General features: G+C 45.2%; 1 protein-coding gene across 2 annotated transcripts in view; it reads left to right on the top strand.

The window, feature by feature from the left end:
* Positions 1–21,526: 21,526 nt before the first annotated feature.
* Rnf150 (ring finger protein 150) overlaps positions 21,527–24,618 on the top strand; it is a 226,823-nt gene continuing 223,731 nt past the window's right edge. Inside the window, exon 1 of one of the 2 annotated variants that reach the window (XM_037206128.1) lies at positions 21,527–22,691. In XM_037206128.1, coding sequence (XP_037062023.1) covers positions 22,211–22,691 — 481 coding nt within the window. In that variant the 5' untranslated portion in view covers positions 21,527–22,210. The remainder of the gene's footprint in view (positions 22,692–24,618) is intronic. The other variant, XM_028881791.2, reaches the window with a different exon arrangement.

The raw sequence follows: 24,618 nt of genomic DNA, 5'->3' as shown, positions 1-24,618 counted from the left end.
TGATTGGTTAGTTTATTTTCTGCCCAGGGATTGGCCAGTTTTGTGAGCAAGGGGCATCGATAGCCCTGATTTCAGGGCCAAACTGTGTTTCTTTCACTGGTCTTTCTTGGCTTTTTGACACTACCTCTAAGGCCAGGGCACATTTCTTTCACTGACTCTGATTCTAGGGGCCAAGAGTGTTTCTTTGGTCCTGGTTTCAGAGTCAGGGCATGTTTCCTTGGTTCATTTCTCTGGCCCAGGTCTCAAACACAGGCTGTGTTTCTTTCCCTGGTCCTGGGCCCTAGGGCCAGGATTCTGCTGTCCTGCTCTGTGATTGGTTGATTTCACAAGTCAGTTGGACAGGGGCAGAGATGGCTCTGATCTGGCTAAACTGTGTTTCTCTCATTGGCTTTATCTGAGCCATCCTTCCCTAATTCTGGGCTCCAGGGTCAGGGTGGGTTTCTCTAGCCAGCCCCTTTTCCCTACACTGATTTAATATTGGTCTCATTGAACATGTTACATAGATGTGAACCATAAAGGGAAATTTATGTACCAAAAATTAGGATGGACTTCCCCACACGTACACCACCTAGAAGTAGTAGGAATGTGTCAGATAGCCTCTGGAACAGGGTAAGAATAAGTCCTAAAAACGGTGAGAAAAATCACCGTATGTCTGGGGAAGTTCTCATTATGTCATCCACAGTGTGTCTATTATCTACTGCGGTGAGAGTGAGGACAGGGATCCTGCAGTATGTTTCACCTGTTTTCATGCAAATAAATAATAAAATTAAACAAGAAAACATGTAACAAAGTGAGTGGTATTTTATCGACTCCTGTGTGTCAAAATAACCCAGTATTCCATGCTTGCTTTCTCAAGAGAGTAGAGTCTTTTCTCTCAACACATGTAACTAGATTCAACTAAAAATGAATGCTTTTGAAAAACAAGGCTCCAGTTTCTTGTTTGCATATAACTGGACAATGTTCTCCACCCTGTGGCTATTAAATCCACCCCACAGCAGTAAATGTGAGTCTTGAAGTGAGCGTCACTGGGGCAGTGGCCCGTCCCTGAAGATCCCTGAACTGTAGCGTAATTCTCCAATCTACAATCACATTAGCAAGCCCACACTTGCCTGGAGCTCCAGTGGTTCACAGTGGACTTACCCCATCACTAGAGAAGGGCTAGCAGACCTCAAGGATGCCACTGTTAAAACTGAATAAACTGAACAGATGCCAACGTTCACCATGGTTGTGAAAGTCCCCAGGTTTCCTATCATCATAAGACAACATTGAGATGAGGACGACAGAGGAGGAGAGTAGACCCGTGTCCTCCTGAAGTCATCCCAAAACACCAGTTTATCAATTAGAGTGAAATTTGGAGCTGACATTGTAAAGACATTTTCTCTCTGAAATTTTATTTTTATCATGATGACACATGTGTTCTTTGGAGAACTTCAAGTTTTTGTAAATAACAAATGTTAAAAATATTAGTATTGTTAGGCGAATGTGATAACCACTACACTACAGAAACACTCGGCTCAGTCTGGACTGAATCTACCAGGTTGAACTCAATCCTCAGGGGAGTCTTTGCCATGGAGTAGATGGGAATGGGGGGTGAGCTGGGGGAAGGCAGGGAGGAGGGGCGGGAGGGGGGAGAACAAGGGAATCGGTGGCTGATATGTAAAATTAAATTAAATTATAAAATAAAATAAAGAAAATATTAGTATTGTTTCCTTGCTCATGAAATCAAATAGCAAAAAAAAAAAATGCCTACTCAATGAGGAGCCACTGAATTAAAAATAATAATTTCCATGATGTCAGAAACCACTCTAGACTCCATAGTGTTCATAATGTTAAACTAGAACCCACTATGTAGAGCAGGTAGACCCCAAACTATGGAGATCTGCCTGCCTCTGCCTCCTAAATGCTGGCTTCAAAGGTGTACATCACCACCACACCCAAATTTTACTTTTAATTTTAATATTATTACAGTGATCTTATTTCTACAGATTACTAATAACATCTAAAATGGTATATTTCAAGGAATAACCTTGATAATTATACAGACCAAGGTTTTAAGACACCTGCTTCTCTGCAAGAGGACAACTCAGAAAAAGACTCCTCAGCAAGAGTCATCAGAAACCCGGGAAAGCTCCCCCAGGAGTGGACACCTGGCGAGCTGCAGCATCGGACACACAGATGGAGCCCCAGCAGGTTCTGTCCTCAGTGGCCACATCAGAATACAGCCATGTTCCTTTCATCCCCAGGGAACAACAAGAAGAGGGAGAGTGGGCCAGGGGAGGGGTGACCGATGCCGCCACCCCCTCCTCGTCTTCTGATACTTCAGCCTAAACTTGTGTGGCTACCATGGAAGAAGAGAACACGGCGGCTAGACATCTTAATTCCCTGGAGAAGGGACCTGGGAATGTGCTGCCATCTGTGAGATAAAACTATTTGTCCAGGAGCAACTCCTAAGAAGAAGAAAACAGAGTCTCCCTGACATGTCCAGCACATCCCATAAAGTGCTTACACCAGGAAAGCGTGTCATGTCCTAGGTCCTGATGACAGATGTCCATTGCCTGAAACTGACTTCACTCATCCTCAGTCTGCCAGGGACCTGTCCATTCCTTATTTCATTTTGTTTCTTGAAGATTTTTCAACCTTTTTTGGTTTTGTTTTAATCTATATTTTTCAAATTTTTTATTTTTTTAAACATAACTTTTTAAAAATTAATTTAATTTAAATATCAGCCACAGATTCCCCTGTCCTCCCTCCTCCCATCTCTTTCCCACCCTCCCCCAACCACCCACCCCCATTCCCACCTCCTCCAAAGCAAGGACTCCCCTGGGGATTCAGCTCAGCCTTGTAGATTCAGTTGAGGCAGGTCCAGTCCCCTCCTCCCTTCACCTAGGCTGAGCAAAATGTCCCAGCATAGACCCTAGGTTCCAAAAAGCCAGCTCATGCACTAAGGACAGGTCCCGGTCCTACTGCCTGGGGGCCTCCTAAATAGTTCAAGCTCATCAACTATCTCACTTATCCAGAGGGCCTGGTCCAGTTCCATGGGGGCTCCTCAGCTATTGGTTCAGAGTTCATGTGTTTCCACTAGTTTGGCTATTCGTCCCTGTGCTTTTTCCACTCATGGTCTCAATATCTCTTGCTCATATAATCCCTCCTCTCTCTTGACGATTGGACTCCTGGAGCTCCACCTGGGGCTTGGCCGTGGATCTCTGCATCTGCTTCAATTGGTCACTGGATGAGAGTTCTATCATGACAGTTAGGATGTTCGGCCATCCAATAGTCAGAGTAGGTCAGTTTGGGCTTTCTCTTGACCATTGCCAGTAGTCTATAGTGAAGGTATCTTTGTGGATCTCTGGGGACCTCTCTAGCACTCTGCTTATTCCTATTGTGATGGGGTCTTCATTAATCATGGTATCTCTTTCCTTGTTCTGCCTCTCTGTTCTTGATCCAGCTGGGATCTCCCTCTCCCCTAAGCTCTCTTTTCCCCGATGCTTGCTCTCCATTACCCCTCCACCATGTCCAGTTTGCTCATGTAGATCTCATCCATTTGTCTGTCATTGGGTGATCCCTGTGTCTTTCTTAGAGTCCTCTTTACTAGGTAACCTCCCTGAAGTTGTGAGTAGCAGTCTAGTCATCTTTGTTTTACATCTAGTATCCTCCTATGAGTAAGTACATACCGTGTTTGTCTTTCTGAGTCTGGGTTACCTCACTCAGGATGATTTTTTCTAGATCCATCCATTTGCCTGCAAACCTCATGATGTCATTGTTTTTCTCTGCTGAGTAGTATTCCATTGTGTATAAGTACCACATTTTATTTATCCATTCTTCAGTTGAAGGGCATCTAGGTTGTTTCCAGGTTCTGGCTATTACAAACAATGCTTCTATGAACATAGCTGAGCATGTGCCCTTGTGGTATGATTAAGCATTCCTTGTGCATATGCCCAAGAGTGGTATAGCTGGGTCTTGGGGGAGATTGATTCCCAATTTTCTAAGAAAGCCCATATTGATTTCCAAAGTGACTGTACAAGTTTGCATTCCCACCAACAGTGTAGGAGTGTTCCCTTTGCTCCACATCCTCTCCAACATTGACTGTCATTAGTGTTTTTGGTCTTAGCTATTCTGACGGGTATAAGGTGGTATCTCAGAGTCGTTTTGATTTGCATTTCCCTGATGATTAGGCATGTTGAGCAATTCTTTAAGTATCTTTCATCCATTTGAGCTTCCTCTGTTGAGAATTCTCTGTTTAGTTCTATAGCCCATTTCTTAATTGGACTGTGGGGCATTCTGATGTCTAATTTCTTGAGTTCTTTATATATTCTGGATATCAGCCCTCTGTCAGATGTGGGGTTGGTGAAGATCTTTTCCCATTCTGTAGGCTGTTGCTTTGCCTTGTTGACCATATCCTTTGCTCTACAAAAGCTCCTCAGTTTCAAGAGGTCCCATTTATTAATTGTTTCTCTCAGTGTCTGTGCTACTGGTGTTATACTTAGGAAGTGATCTCCAGTGCCAATGCATTCAAGACTACTTCCTACTTTGTCTTCTATCAGGTTCAGAGTAACTGGATTTATGTTGAGGTCTTTTTAAAATTGATTCTTTGGGAGTTTCACATCCTGTATCTAATCCCTCTCATTTCCCAGTTCTTCTATATCTGCCTTCACCCTTGTAGTCCCCCCCAAAGAAAAACTAAAAAAGCAATAATAAAAATAAAATAAAACATACAGATAAAACAACAAACAAAAAACAAACAAAGGACAACAAAAAAAGCAAACAGAAAACCCGCTTCACTCCTCCATCTTTCCCGCCTCTCCATCCCTCTTCATTCGTCTTGGTGGCGCTGGGAGCTGCTGTGTGTCATGCAGCAGACCCTTTTGTCCACACAGCTTTCCTTGCAAATGTTCATTGTGTAGAGTGTTGTTGGTCAGGTTCAAGGCCTCTGGCTTCTGGTACACCATCAATGCTGGACCTTCACCAAAACTCCTCTTGGCTATCCTGCTGTTGCCCAGACTCATAGAGATCCCATGGCTATGGTTCCACGGGACCAGTCCCTTTCTGAGCTCCGGCAGGTCCCAGATGGGGTAGATGTTGGGGAGTGCCAACTCAAAGCCCTAGATATGTGCGTGGGTGGCAGCTGAATTGGTCTGATTAGCCACTGGGACCACACCCCTCAGGTAAGGGGTGGAACCAACTCTCCCACACGCATAATTAAAGGTGGCGCCAGTTTTCCCAAGTGTGTGGGGAGGGCTAGAGGGGCGAGTTTTCCTATGAAGGGCGAAGCCAGCTCTCCCCAGGTCCGTGAGAGGAGAGACTGGCTCAGGCCCGCCCTGTACTTCAATACACGGTTCAACACAAGGTTCTCATGGGCCCCTGTGGCAGCAGGGCCAAAAGACATCAACACAGACCCCAGCTGCAGCAGGACCATGGATCTAGACATGGCCAGCAGCAGCAGCTTGGGCCCAGATGTCACCCAGCTGGGCAGCCCAGACGCTGGGCAGTTGCACAGACTTTGATGGCAGCAGGAGCCACTGACCTTAACACAGATCCTAGCTGCAGTAGGGCCATGGACCCACACATGGCCCCTGGCCACAGCTCAGGCCCAGACATCAACACATCCCTGGGAGGCAGTGCAGGCCACCCCAATCTGTATGGCCCTGGTGGCAGCCTGACCCTCAGACACCAACATATCTTCAGGTGGCAGCCCAGACCCTGGGAATTGGCATTGCCTTTGGTGGTCACTGGAGCCAAGGACTTTGATGCAGACCCTGACTGGAGTAGGACCAAGGACCCAGACATGGCCCTTAGCAGCAGCTTGGCCGTGGGTGACAGTGCAGGCCACTCAGATTAGGATGGCTCAGGTCCCAAACATGGCTATGGGTGACATCCCAGAACCCTGGCATCTGTGTGGCCTTTGGGGGCAACATGGGCCATGGACATTAATGCAGATCCTGGCTATGGCAGGAACATGGACCCAGACATGGTCCTTGGCAGCATCATGGGCCTGGATGTCACCACAGGCCACTCAAATGGACACCACTGGGGTTGTAAGGTGACCCTTGGACACCAACATGGCCCCAGATAGAGGCCCAGAGCCCAGCATCCTCACAGCCTTCAGTGGTGACAGGAGCCATGGACATCAACCCAGACATGACCCTTGGCAGCAGCCCAGGACCAGACGTCACCATGGCTCAGGGTGACAAGCCCCCCACATCAGCCCGTTCCTCACTGCCTTCGACTCTTCAGACCTGCTTTTCTCTACAGGACAGGACCTATTCTGCTTCTCTCTCTCTCTCCCACACCCCACCATATATCACCATATATCTGCTTACCATAAAGATACATGCGGCTTCTTCTTCCCACCCAGGGCAAAGGGCCTGGGTGGGCGTATGTGTGTCCATCTCCACTTGCCTGGTCCTAATGGGCTCAACTTTTTAATAGAAGTGTGTATATGTGTGTTCATATACACACATATATGTATGTAAATATACTGCAAAGTTGCTGAAATGGAACTTGAAGTTGGGCGTGGGTGTATCCCTGTAATCCAGCACTTAGAAGATAATAGGGGAAATCAGAATGTCAGGGCTATTTTGTGCTGAATGAAATCCTGTCTCATAAACAAACAAAAAATACAAACTCGGAGAGGAATAGTATTCTTAAAACTCCATTTAAAATGTCAAAGAGGGGGGCTGGAGACATGGCTTAGGGGTGAAGAACAATTGCTGCTCTTCTGGAGAAGATGGGTTCGGTTCTTAGCACCCGCTTGGCAGCTCACAATCATGTTACTCCAGGTCTAGAAGATATAGCACCATCTTCTGGCCTCCTCTGGTACCGTGGTGAGCATACACACATGAAGGCAAACACTCATGCACATGAAGTAAAAATGCATAAACCATTTGTAAATGTCAACAGTGCTAGACATGGAGGTGCACGTCTTTAATCCCAGCACTTGGGAGGCAGAGGCAGGTGGATCTCTGTGAATTAGAGGGCAGCCTCATCTATATCACAAGTTCCAGGCTAGCCAGGGCCGCATAGTAAGATTCTGCCTCAAAAACAAATCTCAAAGACATATTAAGGACAATTTTATTAGTAACTTAAATAGACTGTCTATACACAATGTTTAATTGCAATGTACTCCAAAAGCAGGGGTACGCATGAGATGGTTTTGAAGGAAAGAATCTATCAAAAGATGATACACTGTTACACAAGGCAATTGCTTAGTTACTGGCCCATGGATGAGGCACTTGCTTTGTGCTCCTCGCATTTCTAAGTAGACAATATTCCTGGAACAGCACCTGTAGAGTCCCTTTTCTTCCTTCCTCTAAAGAATGACACTGGATAAAAAATTCATCATGTCAAACCAGCCCTTTCTTCTCCTCTCTGGACTCTGCCTTGCTACGCACTGGGGGCATCTCCTTTGGCTATGCTCTGTGAGGCCAAGTCTACCCTTGAAATACCCACTTGCTGTTATTCAGAGGTTAGGCTAAATCAGAGAGAAATCATAGCAAATTCACATCTCTACCATCTAAGTTACTTTAGTCAAAATGGCTGTTTTTTCCACCAAAATCTATTTTCCTTGCCCTGTATACATGAAAATAGACAAAATTTCTCAGCTTACCTTCCATTAGGTTGGGTCATGTGTCTGAGCTTTAGGCCAAAGCATGTAGTTACATTTATGCATATGACCTCTAAGAAAAAAAAATCCCCACTTTCACCTTTCAACCTGTGCCTTCACCAGTTTTTAGCAGCAGATTCTGAAGCCCTAGAGGTTGAGAGAGCCACTTTGGGAAAGATTCATTGAATGACTTGTTCAAGGGCTATCAGCTAAACTGGAAGAACACTTTTTAAAATTTCTACTAAAAATGTGTGTGTGTGTGTGTGTGTGTGTGTGTGTGTGTGTGTGTGAACAATTAAAGAGGCCATGAATTTAAGAGCAATACGGGGCATAAGAAGGATTGGAGGATGGAGAGGGAAGAAGAGAAATGGTGTAATTACATTTAAATTTCAAAAAAAAAACTATCAAAAACAATGTGAAATAAGATTTTGTTAAGTCTCTGAAAATTTAGATGGAATAAGAATAAAGACAAAAAATTTGAAAACACTGTGGCTAGACCTTCTAATTCCCTGGAAAAGAGACATGGAATGTGCTGCCATCTGTGAGCTGAAACTATTTGTCCAGGAGCAGTTACTGAGAAAAACCAAAGCACGTTCTGAAGTCTCCTTAATGTGTCCAGAACATCTCACAAACTGCTTACACCAGGAAAGCACTCATATCCTAGGCCCTCATGACAGACCATCCATCGTCTGCAAGTAACATCGCTCATTCATAGTCTGTAAGGAAATTCGTTCTTTATTTCGTCTTATTGCTCAAATAATTTCAAAATTATGTATGCCTATATAATACATATGCAAACATAGTATATGTGACTATCACAATATGCAAATATATCACACATATGTAACTATATATGGCAATGTTGTTGAAACTGTATTTAGTACAACACAAATATTACAACAAATAAAGTCACATTCTCCACAGAGATTGAGACATGTAAGATACCGACGCTCTCTGAATGCTGGCTAGTTCTCAGTTTCCTCTAATGGTGGAAGTGGAAAGAAGGTGGAGCTGACTGAATCCTTAAGGCCACAGCCAACAGTGTGGTTATTTGGTATTTAGGTATAACATAGGTGCCTTGGGTGGGATCTAGGTTCTCTCAGATGAGCTATGCTACTGGTGAGCTTCGGTAAGCTTCATAAACCAGAGTATTCTAAAGCTGGCCTAATGTTTAATGCAAACATTGTTTAAGAAATACACTGTCACCTGCTCACGGTTAGGAGCACGTGCTGTTCATACAAAGGACCTGAGCTCAGTCCCGAGCACCCGTGTCCATCCTCCTATAACTTTAACTCTGGGTTCCAGTGCATCTGGCCTCCAAGGACACCTGTGTGTGTGTGTGTGTGTGTGGTGTGTGTGTGTGTGTGCATTCTTGTAATCTTAGTACTGGAGAAGCAGAGACAGGTGGATCCTTAGGACTAGCTTACTTTGTGAGCCTCCTTCAGTCTCAATGAGAGGCCCTATCTCACAAAGCAAGGAGGAGCCTTCTGAGAAATGACACCCAAGCTTGACCTCTCACTTCCACATGCATGTGTATACACATACACCTGCACATACATGCACAATTATTTGTGTGTATGCATTCACACATGCACACATAGAAATACCATATGGTTACCTTAGCAAAACTGACTTCTACTAAATTATATGCTCCATAAGTTTTTATGTGAGCCATATTTCAAACTGTGGAAGACAGTATGTTCTTAAACATTCCTAGAGGGTAAGCTGGTGTCATATATAAGAGATGGCCTGGCCTGGACTTTGAGAATAGTTCAGTGATTGTGTCATGCTCATATGCTGACCCTCTGTCTAAAAGAATGCAACTGAAGTCCTTTGCACAATATAGGGAATGCTTGTCAGTGTTAGGCATTATGAAATTCCTGTGTAACTGTTCCTAGTGAGAGATAGGACAAAATATGGATTTCAATCTATGTAAGAAACTCTTCTACAGACGTGTTTCTTCTCCCTTGGCACACAGAACCAAATACTCTATTGCTTGTATTTACAATGGAATAAGGATTGTTTGAATAGTTCAGTCAAGAAGACCAACCTTTTGTCTAATTCCATGAACATGTACACGCCATTCATTCACACAAAGTAGATCACACCTATTGGTGAATCCTTTAAAGATTTTACTAGTGTAGTTCAGTCCTATCTTAGTGTTCTGTTGCTATGAAAAGATGCCATGACCATGGCAATTCTTATAAAGGAAGCATTTGATTGGGGCGGGCTTACAGTTCAGAGCTTTAGTTCATTATCCTCATGGGGAGGGGAACATGGTAGCAAGCAGGCAGCCAAGAGTTCTACATCTGGATCCACAGGCAGCAGGAAGAGAGAGCCACTGGGCCTGGCTTGGGCTTTTGAAAACTCAAAACCCATTCCCCAGTGATATACATCCTCCAACAAGGCCACACCTCCTAATCCTTTCAAATGTGCCATTCCTTATTAGTCTATTGGGGATATTTTCATTCAAACCATCACACATCCCTTGTGATAAATGGTAAAAGTGGCCATGGGAAGCCAGCAGTGTCTTGGAGAGGAGCAGGTGGAAGTGGGAAGTCACTGAATACATAGGAACCCCAGGTACAAACAGAGGCAATTACCTTTGAGACTGTATCTCCCTGACATATGGATACTCTGAGATGTAATTTGACTCCTGAAAATCTCCCCCTAGATACAAAACTTGGGAACCTGAACCCCAGTAGAATGTGAGCACTGGGTGTTCCATAAGATAGCCATCTGAGCTGGCCTGACTTACAAGAGACTTCCAGCCTCTTAGGTGAAGAGATGAACTATGCAATTGATAGCATGTCTGCCCTGGAGTTTCTGTCTATACAGCCAAGACAGCAGTTTAAAAGAAAAGAAACACTTTTGTAATAACTGAATCTTAGTTACTCACTTGAGTGTAATTGGTCCAAGTAAAGAAATCATTATCTAGACCACAAAGTTGTTCTATTATAAATGGTCAAATACATTAGTCCTGTGGATCCCCTTCCCTCTCTGTCTCTCTCTTCCTCTTCTTCTCTCATTTTCTGCCAATTTTATACAATTTGTTTTAGCCACAAAGCTTGCTGAATTTCTTATTTTCAAAAGGTCGTTTTGGTAATAGCTTTATATTTTCCTGTTCTGTGCTTCCTGTCTAGGGAAATTTGCAGTTTGCTTATGTTTAGTTTTAATCATATTAAACTTAATTGAAACTATTCCTGACTCATTTTCATAGACCAGTGCTGTGAGATGTTCTGTATGGCAAATGTGTTGCTCTGATTAGTCAATAAATAAAACACTGATTGGCCAGTGGCTAGGCAGGAAGTATAGGCAGGACTAACAGAGAGGAGAAAAGAAAGAACAGGAAGGCAGAAAGAGACACTGCCAGGACAAGCAGAATGTGAAGATGCTGGTAAGCCACGAGCCACGTGGCAAGGTATAGATTTATGGAAATGGATTAATTTAAGCTATAAGAACAGTTAGCAAGAAGCCTGACACAGCCATACAGTTTGTAAGCAATATAAGTCTCTGTGTTTACTTGGTTGAGTCTGAGTGGCTGTGGGACTGGCGGGTGAGAGAGATTTGTCCTGACTGTGGGCCAGGCAGGAAAACTCTAACTACAGACCAGTAGGTACTTTTTCCTCACATTAACGATATTTTACAACTAAGCATCTACACCTTCACTTTTCAGCAAAACTCATATAACATCTGGGTTTGGGGAAGTTAGGAAGTTATTTAGCCAATTATGAGAACTAGTTACTTTAGGTGTTCCAATCACTATCCATTGTTTTCCTTTTTCTGTTCTCATGTACATGTATGTGTGTATGTTCACATGTGTGTGGGTATGGGGGAAGGTGTGTGCTCACACACTATGGATGCCCAAGGTTAATGTTGTGAATCATTCTAGGTCCTTCTTCCATTTTATTCACTAGAGAAGGGTCTTTCAATCAAACTTAGAACTTGCAGATATGGCTTTTCTCACTGTTGCCCAGGTAGAGTTTTAACTCTCTGTGCAGTCCAGGCATCCTTGAGCTGAATCAGACTCCAGAGCAACTGGAATTACTGGCCTGGGCTGTCAGACTAGTTTCTGTGGAATTATTTTTTAAATATAATTTAAAACTTTATAAAAAGTTACTGGTTTTCTTTCTGGTTCTGTGGCAAACACCATAATCAAAGGAAACTCAAGGAAGAAAGGGTTCATTTCATCTTACAGTTTACAGCCCATCATGATGGAAAGTCAGTACACCAACTCAAGGCAGGAACCAGGAAGCAGGACATGAAGCAGAGGCCAGGGATCTTACTAACTTATTTATACCCCCATCTCCTTGCCCAGTCTGCTTCCTTATGCAGCCCACATCACCTGTCCATTGGTATCATCACCCAGAGTAGGCTGGATCCTCCCACATCAATCATCAATCATGAAAATGCCCCATAGGCTTGCTCATAGGGCAATCTGATAGAGACATTTTCTCAACTGAGGTCTCTCTTCACAGATGACTCTAGCTTGTGTCAAAATATCCATGCACATGTGATTGTGTTTTTTTGTAAAAGCATAGTTAGAGAAATTGATTATTATTTTAAAGTAACAGTCAATGAATAATGTAAAGATATTTATAACTTGGTATTTTAATCCATTATAAGAAACTTTTCTGCTCCATTATATTCCAATCCATTATAAGAAAGACCAGATATATAGCAAAAAGGCAAATTATTTCCATTTTTCATGAAACAAACAAACAAAAAAACCTTTTTAATCCATTGTATGTTACTTTAAGCTCCATTTAGGAAATTCTGAACAAAATCAACCCTCAAGAAAAATAAATGGTAAATAAATAAATGTGATGGCCACATTTTCTTTCTATTCCTTACAACTGATTTCATTTCTTCTTTCTAGTTTTCATTGATTTACCTTCTACTGTAACAGGGCCCCATACCTTAGTAGGCCCCCAGGCCTAAGCACAACTGACTCCATGATGGAAGTACCATTCAGACTGTAAAACTCAGCATGTAGACTGCACCACCTGCCAAACTAAAACAAAGACCTAATCCATCAAATCCATAGTTCTGGAAATGTCTCTAAATGGACTAACCTTGCTTTTTGGCTTCTGTAGTTCTGCTTCTGCTAACTGTTCTTGTTAACTGAAGTGTGTCAACCCAGGACATGGTTTTGTGCTTAAAAGCTTGGCCTGAGAAAGTCTCGGGGCTACACTGGATCCTGAACACCCAAGTGTGTTCACCAGTCAGCTAATAAAGACTTTCTATTGGCTTAAACTTATGTCCAAGCAGTTGTCTCTGGTGAATACCCCACAGCACTGTGTTTCCCTTTTGCATGCCCATACCAATTGTGTTTGGGGTATAGGTCAGAACACGATATGAAGTCACCATCTTAAATGACCAAAGTTGTATTTCAGTCTAGACCTGGAAATTAGACTTTGTGACTGGTCAGCTTGGTTTGTTATTGATAAACATTAATACCTTTAGGGGACACACTCTCAGCGAGCAGAAGTAAGTCGTATATGGACTCATTAAATGTGGTTAGGGACTTAGATTTTAAGAATTTATTTCATTTGCTGTGTGAATACTCATGAAAGGAAAAGCCCATAGTCCGTTCAGAAGACCCCTGAAAACACTCCTGGGAATAACCAATTGCTTGATTAGCTATTTAGAAGTGGGGCAGAGCCCCTTAGGATAAAAGAAGAAAACAAAAGGAGCCCAAGCTTGAGAACATCAACAGCAATGGTGTCACTTACTGCTTGATGAAGACTAGTGTGAGGATGATTTACATATTCTTTAGAGGGAAGATGCGACCTGAGGTATGTAATGGGAAGCTGTACCAACAGAGAAACAAGGTAGGACTTCCTGAAGATGCCAACATGAAGTCTACCCCGGAAGTCTAAAGTAAAGTTGATGTGCTTAGCTTGTTCCCCTGACATCCATATCGTACATCCAAAGAGTCTGGGATGATTAGGTGGAAGCCCCTCCTCTCTCTCTTCCCAGACCCTGCCCCCTCAAACCTGCCTCCTCAAAGGCCACCAAACATCAGCCCCTCCCCTAGAGCTGCCCTCCTGTTCCAGACCCCAGCCCCGAGGAAGCCCACCAAAAGCCAGCCTCTCCCTGGGGCTGCTCAAGACCACTCCTACAGGGTACTTAAGGCCTGGTAGCCATATTTGCCATGTGACTCTTTCCCTATCTTTCCAAGGGTCACCCAGGATTGCTTTGCTCAGTTCATTAAACCTGAATTTATTAATTTGGCTTGATTGACTTATTACATTGGCGGCAGAGGAACCCAGCAACTGGGGATTGAAAACTTATCAGTGCTATCTTTGATAATACAAATAATAATAATAGTAACTGATGGGGGAAACTGTCCATCTCTTTTACCACCCCAATGCTCTCCCTAACAGAGCTGAGTAGATGACCTTGCAGCCTTGCTGGAGCCCTTGCACATTATAGTTTCTTCCAGCCCTTGCACATCCAGTCAAAGAGGAAAGATCCGCTCTTATATCAATGAGCTGAATGGATGGTTTCCCCCACCACAAATTGGCACTGGAAAGAGTTAGGAACTCCATCAATTCCTAAGATTGCAACTGCTCTATGCTTCGAGGAGACTGATCCTGCACTGGAGGTGTGGGGGGGACTTGCACTGCATGTGTGAGGCCCTGGGCTCAATTCCTGATCACAGGCAGACACGGTCAGAACAAACAGAACAAAGAAGAGGCTGTACTTGGCAGGGGCTGTGCACGGTAGTGTCGAGGTTGCTCTATGAAAGCTTGTAAAAACTTCTGGGACATAATAAACAAATGTTATTTTCTTTCCCCCAGTGGCCTTATCATGCCGTGATCAAATCAGGTGTTGGCAATATATTAAGGCTGTTGACATGAGACCAACTGAGGGCGATTACAGCTCAGTAGACGTTTAGGAATTAGTATAGTACCGATGGCAAAGTGTGCCAAAAGGACTGATTAGTCTAGCTGCAGTCTTGACCTAAATAGCAAATCAGGCATAGCGCTGGGATTAAAACTCTGACACCCAGGTTTGCAGTGGAAGCGTGTCCCTCTTCATTGTACTTCATGCCTCTTGATCAGCCCTGTGTGGTGAGAATTCACTGTAAAGGGAAAATTATTCTAAGAAACAGCTTTGTAAACAGCCAGATAGAAAGGGTAGGGAGAAGGCCTGGATTCTTTCTCCTCTGGTAGTTCTGACAAAGAGTTTGAAGACATTTCAACAGCTGTTCTAACAGCTGTCATGCTTGGTGGTCAGTGTGTCAAACTCTTGAGTGTCAGGACTTGGAGACATGCCCTCCCCCCTCCCAGCTTACTATTGTATGAGGACAAGCTGACCCTAAGAAGGACACTGAAGAAACACCCAGTTTTTAAACTTACCCGAGGAAAAGCAGGGGCTTAAAACATGAAAAATAATGATAAAAGCACAACCACGTGAACAATTTTTAAAGAAAAAGGAAAAGGATGTATTGTAGTAAAGACATTTCTGTTGGTTTTGGCTCAAGTCCCAAATGAATTGTCCTGTTAACTCTATACCTTGCCTCTCAAAACATGTCTGTGACATGAAGTCATTTGGAAAGTTTCTGGTTAATGATAAGAGCAAAGAAACCCAAATGAAATGTCAACAGTCTTGTCAAGGCCTGTAACAAAGAGGTCATTTGAGAGTCAAAGCAGTGAAAACTAAAAATAGCTGCTTTAGCAGGTTGGTCTCCTGTTCTGAAATGTGAGAGGTTAATAAAAGAAAGAAGGAGGAAGACATACATAGCATCAGTCTCGGGCTCCAGAACTTTTCCAGAGCCTCCATTTGTGTACAGTGTGCTTACATCAGAAGTCAAAGGAGCTGCTGGACTCTGAACATTCTCCCACTCTTGTTTGCAGAATACATGATCTCAGGGCAGCGAAGCAGGCCATGCTCAGTGGCAAGAAACCAGGACCAGAAAAGGGAAAATGAGGTACAAGTGACAGCCTGGGAGCAGGGACATAGAATTAGTCAGTGGCAACGTAAGTGAGGTTACAAATCAGAGTCAAATTAAGAACTAAGGTGGGAAAGAGACATCAAAGAGCCTATCAGGCAAACTGCACAGTCTTTAAAACCATAGCCCGGAGCCAGAGTTCTGGAGGGAAAACAAACACTGCAGGATACACCAGCTGTATGACCTCAGGGCACCTGCTCACTTCATGTGACCTCTGTGGGTGATGCAAGTGATTAAACCTTTCTCACGAAAGCTTCCTTAGCACCGCAGTCAATGTACCTGCTGAGAACAATGGCACCTGCCTACTGTCCATCCTCAGAACCTCAGCTCCTGCTTCCTGTGTGTCATCGAACACTTACGATGCCTGCTCCAGGCCAGACACTGTGGCAGTTGCTTAGACCCTAAATTCCAGTAAGAAACCCAGCCTTGCTGAGTACTACGAGCCAGTTCCTCTGCGAGATTATCTTCACTAACTGTGTGAAATAGAATCAATCTGGTTTGAACTCTCCTGGTTGTTTTCTATCTATGTATAGAATTATTACTGTCACAGTGTTATTCTGAAACATATGTTTTTAAATCCGACAAGCTGACATTCACCATTGATTTGGATTATTATATCTGAAGGTAAGTCCTGGATGGGCATGATCACATCAAATTCCTCTGAACATCCAGAGGAGCACAGCACCTAACAGAGATGGGGTGACCATGCCCAGAGTCCAACTTACAGGGGTCTGATTTTCAAAGTTTTTCCTTTTATGATTATGAAAGGTATTGTATCATTTTTGTACTTGGTGTTTTGAATCCTGATATTTCCCTAGCTAGGAGTGCATGGTATGAGCTCCTGAAGAGAGATCACAGTGAGCTGCAGCTTAGGGTTAGCCATGAAGTCACAGGGGTGAAGTACCCAAGTTCTGTAGTGTACTGTGGTATTAAACTGTGGCATTCAGTCAGGTTAGGTTTATCAAATGGCTTTCCATCTTAGTATTTTTCCGTTATGGTAGGTTCATAGGGTAACAACCCCATTATAAGTAGGTCATCTGGAAACATAAATGAATAAGTTGACATACTTTAGTTTTTAGATGTTCATTGTTTTTTAGATACCCACCACCACCACCACACACACTTCTTTCCCTGATCCCTTCTTTTTTTTTTTTTTTTCTGGAGCTGAGGACCGAACCCAGGGTCTTGTGCTTGCTAGGCAAGCGCTCTACCACTGAGCTAAATTCCCAACCCCCATGACCCCTTCTTAATATCTCCCATATGCTTCCATGTGTCCAACACACATTGTCTTTTAGAATTTTTCAAGTCTTAGTAGAAAATGTAATCTCTCCAGTTTTAACAGGAAATGTGTGGTTCAGCACAATTAAAACTGCCTGCATGACTACTGAGGTTCTAATCATGATTTGTCCAATGCCAAAATTCCAACTGTCCCCCTGCAGCACTGAATTGCCCCTTCTTGTAAACGTGGAAGACTGAGCAAAGGGGACTGTCTCTAGGGCAGGACATGACAAATCTAAGCAGCATAGTGCATTCATTCATAGGAAAGCTGGTTTTAAAAATAGTTATGGCAGCCTTAATGCTTAAGGTATTCCAACAATGCTCTGTGGTATTCCGTGGATTTTTTCCCACTTCAACGTCTTGTTGAACACATTTTGAAAGATTTCTTTCACTTTCAGGCATGGATCTAGTTATCTAAGAGTTTATTACAATGAAAAGATACATGCTAATGAATGATCATCAGTTTTGTTAAGTGGGACTGACCAAGCAACATGAAATAAAAAGAGTAAGATAAAACAAATCCATATATTGACACTTCTACACATAAAATTTCTACTAAACTGCTAAGGTATATATGTAAAGTTATAGGACACTGTATTTCTAAATTATAAAGCTCACTTTTGTAGTGGGTAGCCATTCCAGCTTTGGTCTGGAAGTTTCAACCCCCACTGAGGCTACAAGGCGGGGAGAAGGGAGGGCCCTGAAGACCCGAGATTGGGATGCGCTGTGCTCTCTTGTTTCTTGGACCCTAGACACTAGAGGTAGACTGAGGAGAGTTCTCCAGAAAACACAACCGACTGCGCTGCGTCTTCCACAGAACCCGCAACCTACCTATCCCTTCATTTGTAAGTTACACCATTAAATAAATCTCCCTTTTAACTACGTGGAGTGGCCTTAATAATTTCACCAATGCACTTTGTAGAATGTCTAAGGTTGGAGTCTCTTTGATTATGTTGGGCACATTGATGGAGTCGTAAAAGGGATGTCAGGTGGAGAGTGTCTGTCGGAAGCCATTGGCTGGAGCTCAGAGAGTTGAGGCACTGCCATCCCTTGCTAACCTTGCTACCCTTGCTATGGCTGCTCTTTGCTTCTGACTCAGATCCAACCCCCCTGCAAGTTTTAAGATCAAATCAGCTCCCTGCACCAAGAAGCCCTATAGTGACCTTTCATTTCCACCCGGTCGGCTGGTGCTGTGGCTGCTGAAGAGTCCTTAGATGGGCTGCGACCCATCACTGCTTCTATTTTAGGAACTGCCTCAAGGAGTCCGCTTTACTTTGGTTCTTGATGAGGCCAACCTTTAAAAACACTATTTGGTCATCTTATTAGTGTGACCATATTGAAAATTCTTCATACACTCTGACCTAACTTTCTCTCTTCTGAGATCTAATACTGTGGTAAATTACATCAAATTGTCGTCTTGATACCTCTGGGCATGTTAAACTGAATATATCTAAACCTTAAGTTCTTAACCCCAAAGCTCTTCTTACAATCTTGCTCATCTTAAAAAATGACAACTCCAATTGCTTCCTCACTTCTGTCTGTCTTTCCTACTCGCATAGAATGCATCAGCACAGTGCTTGATCCTCCTCCAGAACACTCCACGGAGCCAATCACTCCTCAGTGTGTCCTGCCACTTGCCCAAGACAAGCCACTCTTCGAGGTTTCCCAAATTATTTTTGTGGCTCCTTAATTGCTCCCCTTGCTTCCACACTTCCTCTAGTGCTGTCAGAATGAATCTTTGATGTTCTCATATAATGCCCCACTTTTCATTCCAGAAATCTCCCAAAATTTCTCCCCTCACCCAAACTCCACTGCAAGGCTACAAACACTCTCCCTCCTGTCGCCTTGATCCCATTCTTTCACGCTCCACTTCTCCCACTCCTCTCCACCCTCCAAGAGCTCACTTTCATTCTTGAGCATCAAGCACCACCCTGTCTGTGCTCTTGGACCTACATCTCCTTCTTCCTGTTACCGACAACTGGTCCCAAATTTCATTGACATCCTTCACTCTCTGGAGACTATATTTAGACATCATCTTGTCGGCGCAGTTGACTCTGACATAAAATAGCACCTGTGTAAAGTAAACCACTCCCCCCAATCTACCGCCCTTTCCCCCATTGTAACATGTTGTTAACATGGCACAATCTACAACTTTAGAATTCTATTTTCTCCCGTTCCACCATGCATGCAAGAGTCTTGCCAGCTCCCCGTTGTCTACTCCAACCCTGGAGAGCTGTGTAATAATAGATAAACATAATCAGTGTTATCGCTGAACGAAAGACTGCTGTGTGCCTCCTTTATTAGGCTGTTGTGTGTTGAGAGGAGACAGCAAGGTTTTTTTCTCTTTCAAGGAGCCACCAGCTCAGTGGTCCAAGTCATCGCACTGGAGTTGTGAGGAGTCGAGCTGGGAGGAAACCATGGTCAGTACAAAGCTGGAAGCTTGTTAGTATGTTCGAACTGAATTCCAGCTTCCCTGAAAGCCTGCCTAGTGGAAACCAAGATTTTCTAGTTAATTGTTTTCTCAGAGCCATACAAAAGCAAATTGCAGACAGACCTTCTCATCAATACTCAATACCTTGGACACACAGTGGCCCCTCCCAAGGATGTTCTTCCACAAAACTGTGATGTAAACTTCCAAATCAGAAAATCACCTCATAAACATACTGTGCAGTCCACAGACATCATTTGAATATCCCAATTATTTATTTTCCCACCTACTCCATGATCCTATCCAGAATCCTTTGCTGAATTTAGCCCTGACAACCAATTCTCCTCAAGTGGGACCTGCTAGTTCTGTCTTCCGTTAGTTTAAGAGTGTTCGCTTAGCCTTTCACTTCGTAGGACAGATCCAGAGCCTGTTTGTGTTTCCCGGTGTGCAGACAGACCCGGGGTGTGTGTATGGTAACAAAATGCTGCTGTGGCTTCTCTGTGCATCTCACTAGGGGGCACACACTGTGATTCCTTCTATGGCTCGTGATCTGTATCACGATCACTCCATCTGCTTTGAGTCTTCCAAAATTCTCTTCAGTAAATAGTAGCTACTCCTTGTAAAATAGTATTTTTCAGAAGATACTTGGCCAAAACCCTGTTTTGCATGGAATACCTACCCCCACAGCTTTGTTATCCACCCATGACTCCACCTGAAGCTACCAACACTCTGTCAGATGGAGCCTTCCTATCGCCATTACTCCCATGAGCAGGCATTCCCACCATTCAGAAGTGCAGTTTCTTCTCCATATGTTGTTTGCTTCATTGTTTATTTATATCAGCATATCATCATTTATTTATATTAGCATAAGTTAACTTCTTATTCATTAGGTTTTAGTCAATTACTATCTTCATTCCAGTGAAGAGTCTGCCTGGGGACCTGTAGCTTATAGGCTCTTCCCCCAGATCCAGGGGTGCTTGGGAGCCAGCAGCCACCTCCACCTCCTCAGCATTGGGCGCTATATAAAAAGCACTGCTCTAATTACCTAAAAGCCTTAAAAAAAAAAAAAAAGAAAAGAATGCATCAGCTATAAGCACACACAAATCCAGCACACCAAGTACCATGGAGACGGAGTCTTCTAAGTCGCTCTTTGTGCCTGCTTCTAATTTGGATACAGCTGGGGTTCTCTCTGCTCCCCCAGCAGCCACCAGCTGCCTGTATGGCTGCCCAAAGTAAGAGAAGCTATGATGGTAAGTAACAAGAAAGCTTAGACATGTTAAGGTCCTGGGGAAAAGGGGATTTTTTTTTTCTTTTAACGAATTGGGCATCGTTTCTCTGAAAGAGCACCTTGTGGGAAGGATAATGTGGATGGTTGAGAACCACCATGTAAATAAATAAATAAATAAATAAATAAATAAATAAACAAACAAACAAACAAATAGGCACTTTATATTACTGGTGTCTGAAGCTATGGAAATCATTGGAGAGGGGGTGTACCAACCACCCAGACATCTATTTGGTAAAGAACTCTTCTGTTAGAACACTACTCCAGGGAAACTATTCTCCGCTGGCTTGTTTTCACCTCCGTGCACAGCTGGAGAACACACTTCAAACCATAACCGAACAAGGCCTCCCTTGCCTGCTGATGCTGGGAGCCCTCTATGACAGCTCATGGCTCCTAGAGGGAACACAGCGGCAAAACGTCCCATTCGGAGTCTTAAGGTCTGAGAAAAGATGCATTTTCTACGAAAACAAACGCCACATAGTGGCTTCCAGAGGAGAGGAGAGAAGTCTCTATCTACACCACAGACTGGTTCCTAGACCAGCAAGCGCTCATCACCAGGGACCCCATCCCGACCCAATAAAGTTGAAACTCTCCTGCACTAGAGGAATCAGTCCTGCTTTTAAAATGGTATTCTAACAGCCATTGTCCTAGGAGGCAATTCAGGATTGGGAGGCAAGGGCCTCGTGACCAACCAGCCCTGGGACCCTCTGCACATCTTCCAGCAAATGGAAAGGTTGTTCGAGAGAGGTACAAACACTTTTCTTTATTTAAGGCTCTGGCAGTTGTGCTCCACACAAAAGCCCTAAGGTCTTTTCCCTTTCGCCCCAACTGATCTAAGCGGCAGGCTGAGACTGAATTCAAGCCCCGGCAGAGGTCGCTGACGCCCAGGAAGAGAGACAGAGTGAGCGTGGCAAGGGGAGCCCAGGAGCTTTGACATCACCCTAAGCTCCTCCTTGCACGCACACATCACACACACACACACACACACACACACACACACACACACACACAAAACATACACAGACACGCACAAATCGCTGTACCCCTGTCCGCACGCTCCCCACCCCCCATCTCATCCACCGGGAACCGTCCCCTCCCCTCGACAAGTGAGCGTCCCGGGCGTAGCCACCTAGTCAGGCCAGGAGCGCAGCGCCCACTGCCCTGGGGAACCCACGCGTAGCCGGAGCGACCGCCGCGACTGCAGCTGGACAGACAGTCCCAGCCCCAGGGACCTCGAGCAACCCGCCCCCGCCCCGCCCGGCCGCGACTAGCAGAGCCGCCACCCCCTCCAAACTCCAGGACCCCAGCCACCCCTATGAGAGAAGGCGACGCAGGGCAGAGAGGAGCAGGACGCCGGGCAGCCAGACTCCCCTGCAAGCTTGCAGCGTCCGCTCGGTGTCGGGGCCGCGATCACCACCCGGGAAGCCGGATGCCAGCGCCGCGCGTCGGCTGAGAGGGGACAGGGCCGGCTTCGCCCGCTCGCCCGGAATCCGGTCTCCGTAGCGGCTGCGTGTCCCAGCTGGGGCCCCGCCGGCCCGGGAGTGAGCCGCAGCGACAGGAGGACCCAAGCGGCCGACCCGGGGTTGGCCCGGGCTGGGGAAGGAGGGACGGAGCGGGAGGAGGGCACAGGGGGCGGGGAGGGGACCCTGGAGGAGAGAGATGGCAATGTCTCTCATCCAAGCGTGCCGCAGTCTGGCTCTCTCAACATGGCTGCTTTCCTTTTGTTTCGTGCATCTGCTCTGCCTGGACTTCACCGTGGCGGAGAAGGAGGAATGGTACACCGCCTTCGTGAACATCACCTATGCGGAGCCCGAGCCCGGGGCCGCGGTGACGGGCGGCGGCGGCGGCGCCGAGCTGCACACGGAGAAGACCGAGTGCGGACGGTACGGTGAGCACTCGCCCAAGCAGGACGCGCGCGGCGAGGTGGTCATGGCCAGCTCGGCCCACGACCGCTTGGCTTGCGACCCCAACACCAAGTTCGCCTCGCCGGCCCACGGCAAGCACTGGATAGCCCTCATCCCCAAGGGCAACTGCACCTACAGGGATAAGATCCGGAACGCGTTCCTGCAGAACGCCTCGGCCGTGGTCATCTTCAACGTGGGCTCCAACACCAACGAGACCATCACCATGCCCCACGCAGGTGAGCGACCCCGGGGGTCCCTGGCGGACGTGGGGGAGGGGAGCCCGAGAGGCGTATGGGAGACCCAGGGTTGCCTCTGGGGCACCTCTGCTTGGAAAGTCCGTGCAGCACCTCTTATACAGGGACCTACTAAGTTTTGTTTTGCGTCGCTTGGGGACAGGGAAGGAGGTTACAAGCAGGAGAGGTGTCACTGTGTTGGGGAATATCAGAGAGTCTGGTTCTGGAGAGGGTTCACAGTGGTGAGCTGACGGACTTCTCCCAGGAGAATTTGGGAAGTGAGGTTTGGAGGGCAGAGCTGGTACATTCTTGTCAGTGACCCGCCCTGGCACCTGTCTGGAACCGGAAGATCTGATAACTCAGCTCTGCGCTTCTCTGTGAGCATCAGGTATACATACCTGGCGCGAGTGTTTGTGTATCAAGAGTCAGGTCAAGTTACCCGCCTGCACTTGACCCTTTGCAAACGGCTCGCACAAAATCGGGTTTCAGCCCTTCTGGGGAGCCCCTTCCCCTTGGTGAGTTTACACAGACCATAAATAGTATTCAATGTACTAGCTCTGACAGGGCTGTCATCTAGAGAGAAACTGACTGGTGGGCGCCGTGGTGAATAGCAGCAATGCCCAGGAAGCCAAGAAGAGCCATAAAGTTAGAATTACTTTCCACTCTTGTGTTGGCCTTTGCCTGGCTGTTTCGGTGTGCTGAGGATGGCACTGCAAAAAAGGAGCTTTGCTGGCGATCACCGGGGCCAGGACTAGAAATAAACACTATTACCCCAATTCAGTACAGTCTATAAGCAATGTTTTGGCGAGAGGAGTTACCAGAGGCTACAAGCTGTATTACTCATAATTGTTAGCACAAGCCACTGGTTTAGAAAACTATCCTCCTTGAGTGCAGGCTTCTACAGAGGTGCCTGAGAGGTGGGTCCTTTTTCCTCACAGGTTTCCTGAGATGGGGCTCCTGGAGGCAGGAGGTGGCAGGAAGTGAGAGAAATGACTGGAGCTTGTTCTGAGTGGAGTAGCCCAATCCAAACTATTATTGCAACTGAAGGACAGATTTTTTTCAATGAGCAGACAACTGAGATGGAATCCCCTGATTGGCTGTGCAGCTCTGTTTTCTTTAGAGACAGGCTTTCCTGTCATATCACCTATTGGTGAAATATACAATTAATTTGCCCCCTGTAATCAACACCAGCTGTTACAGACAAGGACATTTGTCAACCTCCAGGCAAACAGGTTGGGAGGGGAAATGCCAGAGGCTTATGAAAAACAGGCCAGAAAAATAGCAGTGTTTTCATGAAGGGAGGCCATTACCTTCTTAGAAAAGTCCCCACCCTGCATGTCAGAGGTATTTGCTGTTTCCTTGAGCTCAACCATTCTCCCAGGGAGAGGCCTGTACTCTGACCTTGAGTCAGAGGACCACTGCTAAACTTGATCTCCAAGGATGTTTGCACTATGGAAGAATGCTCGGAGTCATGTAAGGTATCTCTCAATTAACATTTAATACGGAAAATATAGATTCAGGAGTGGGAGGCAGGGCATGCAGGAGTTACCCTGGGTTCTGTAAACACTAGGGTTGTTAGTTGAATTTACAGGATTCCTTAAATGCTTCTCCATGTCACATGGGATCTGAAACTGAGTTTCTCTGTGCACAACATAATAGCTATCATTTGTTCCTGTCTAAGAAACTGTTTCCAGAACCGCAGACACATTGGAGCAATTAATGGCTCACCCGTTCTTGAAGAAAGCTATAATTTGATTTTTTTTTACACAAAAGATGTTTAAGGCACACTGAGAGGAAGAGGTCTGGTGATAGTCTAAAAGTTAAAAGCCTCGAGAATGTAATATTTCTCCATCTCAGAAAAAAGCAATAACTGTTAAAGTTGTATCTGCCGTTAGCCTTGGACTCCCTGTTTTCTCTTGGACGAGTTCCT

This window comes from Peromyscus leucopus, chromosome 5, assembly GCF_004664715.2.
Source record: "Peromyscus leucopus breed LL Stock chromosome 5, UCI_PerLeu_2.1, whole genome shotgun sequence".
Lineage (NCBI taxonomy): Eukaryota > Metazoa > Chordata > Mammalia > Rodentia > Cricetidae > Peromyscus > Peromyscus leucopus.
This window is presented reverse-complemented; position numbering and strand designations above follow the sequence as displayed.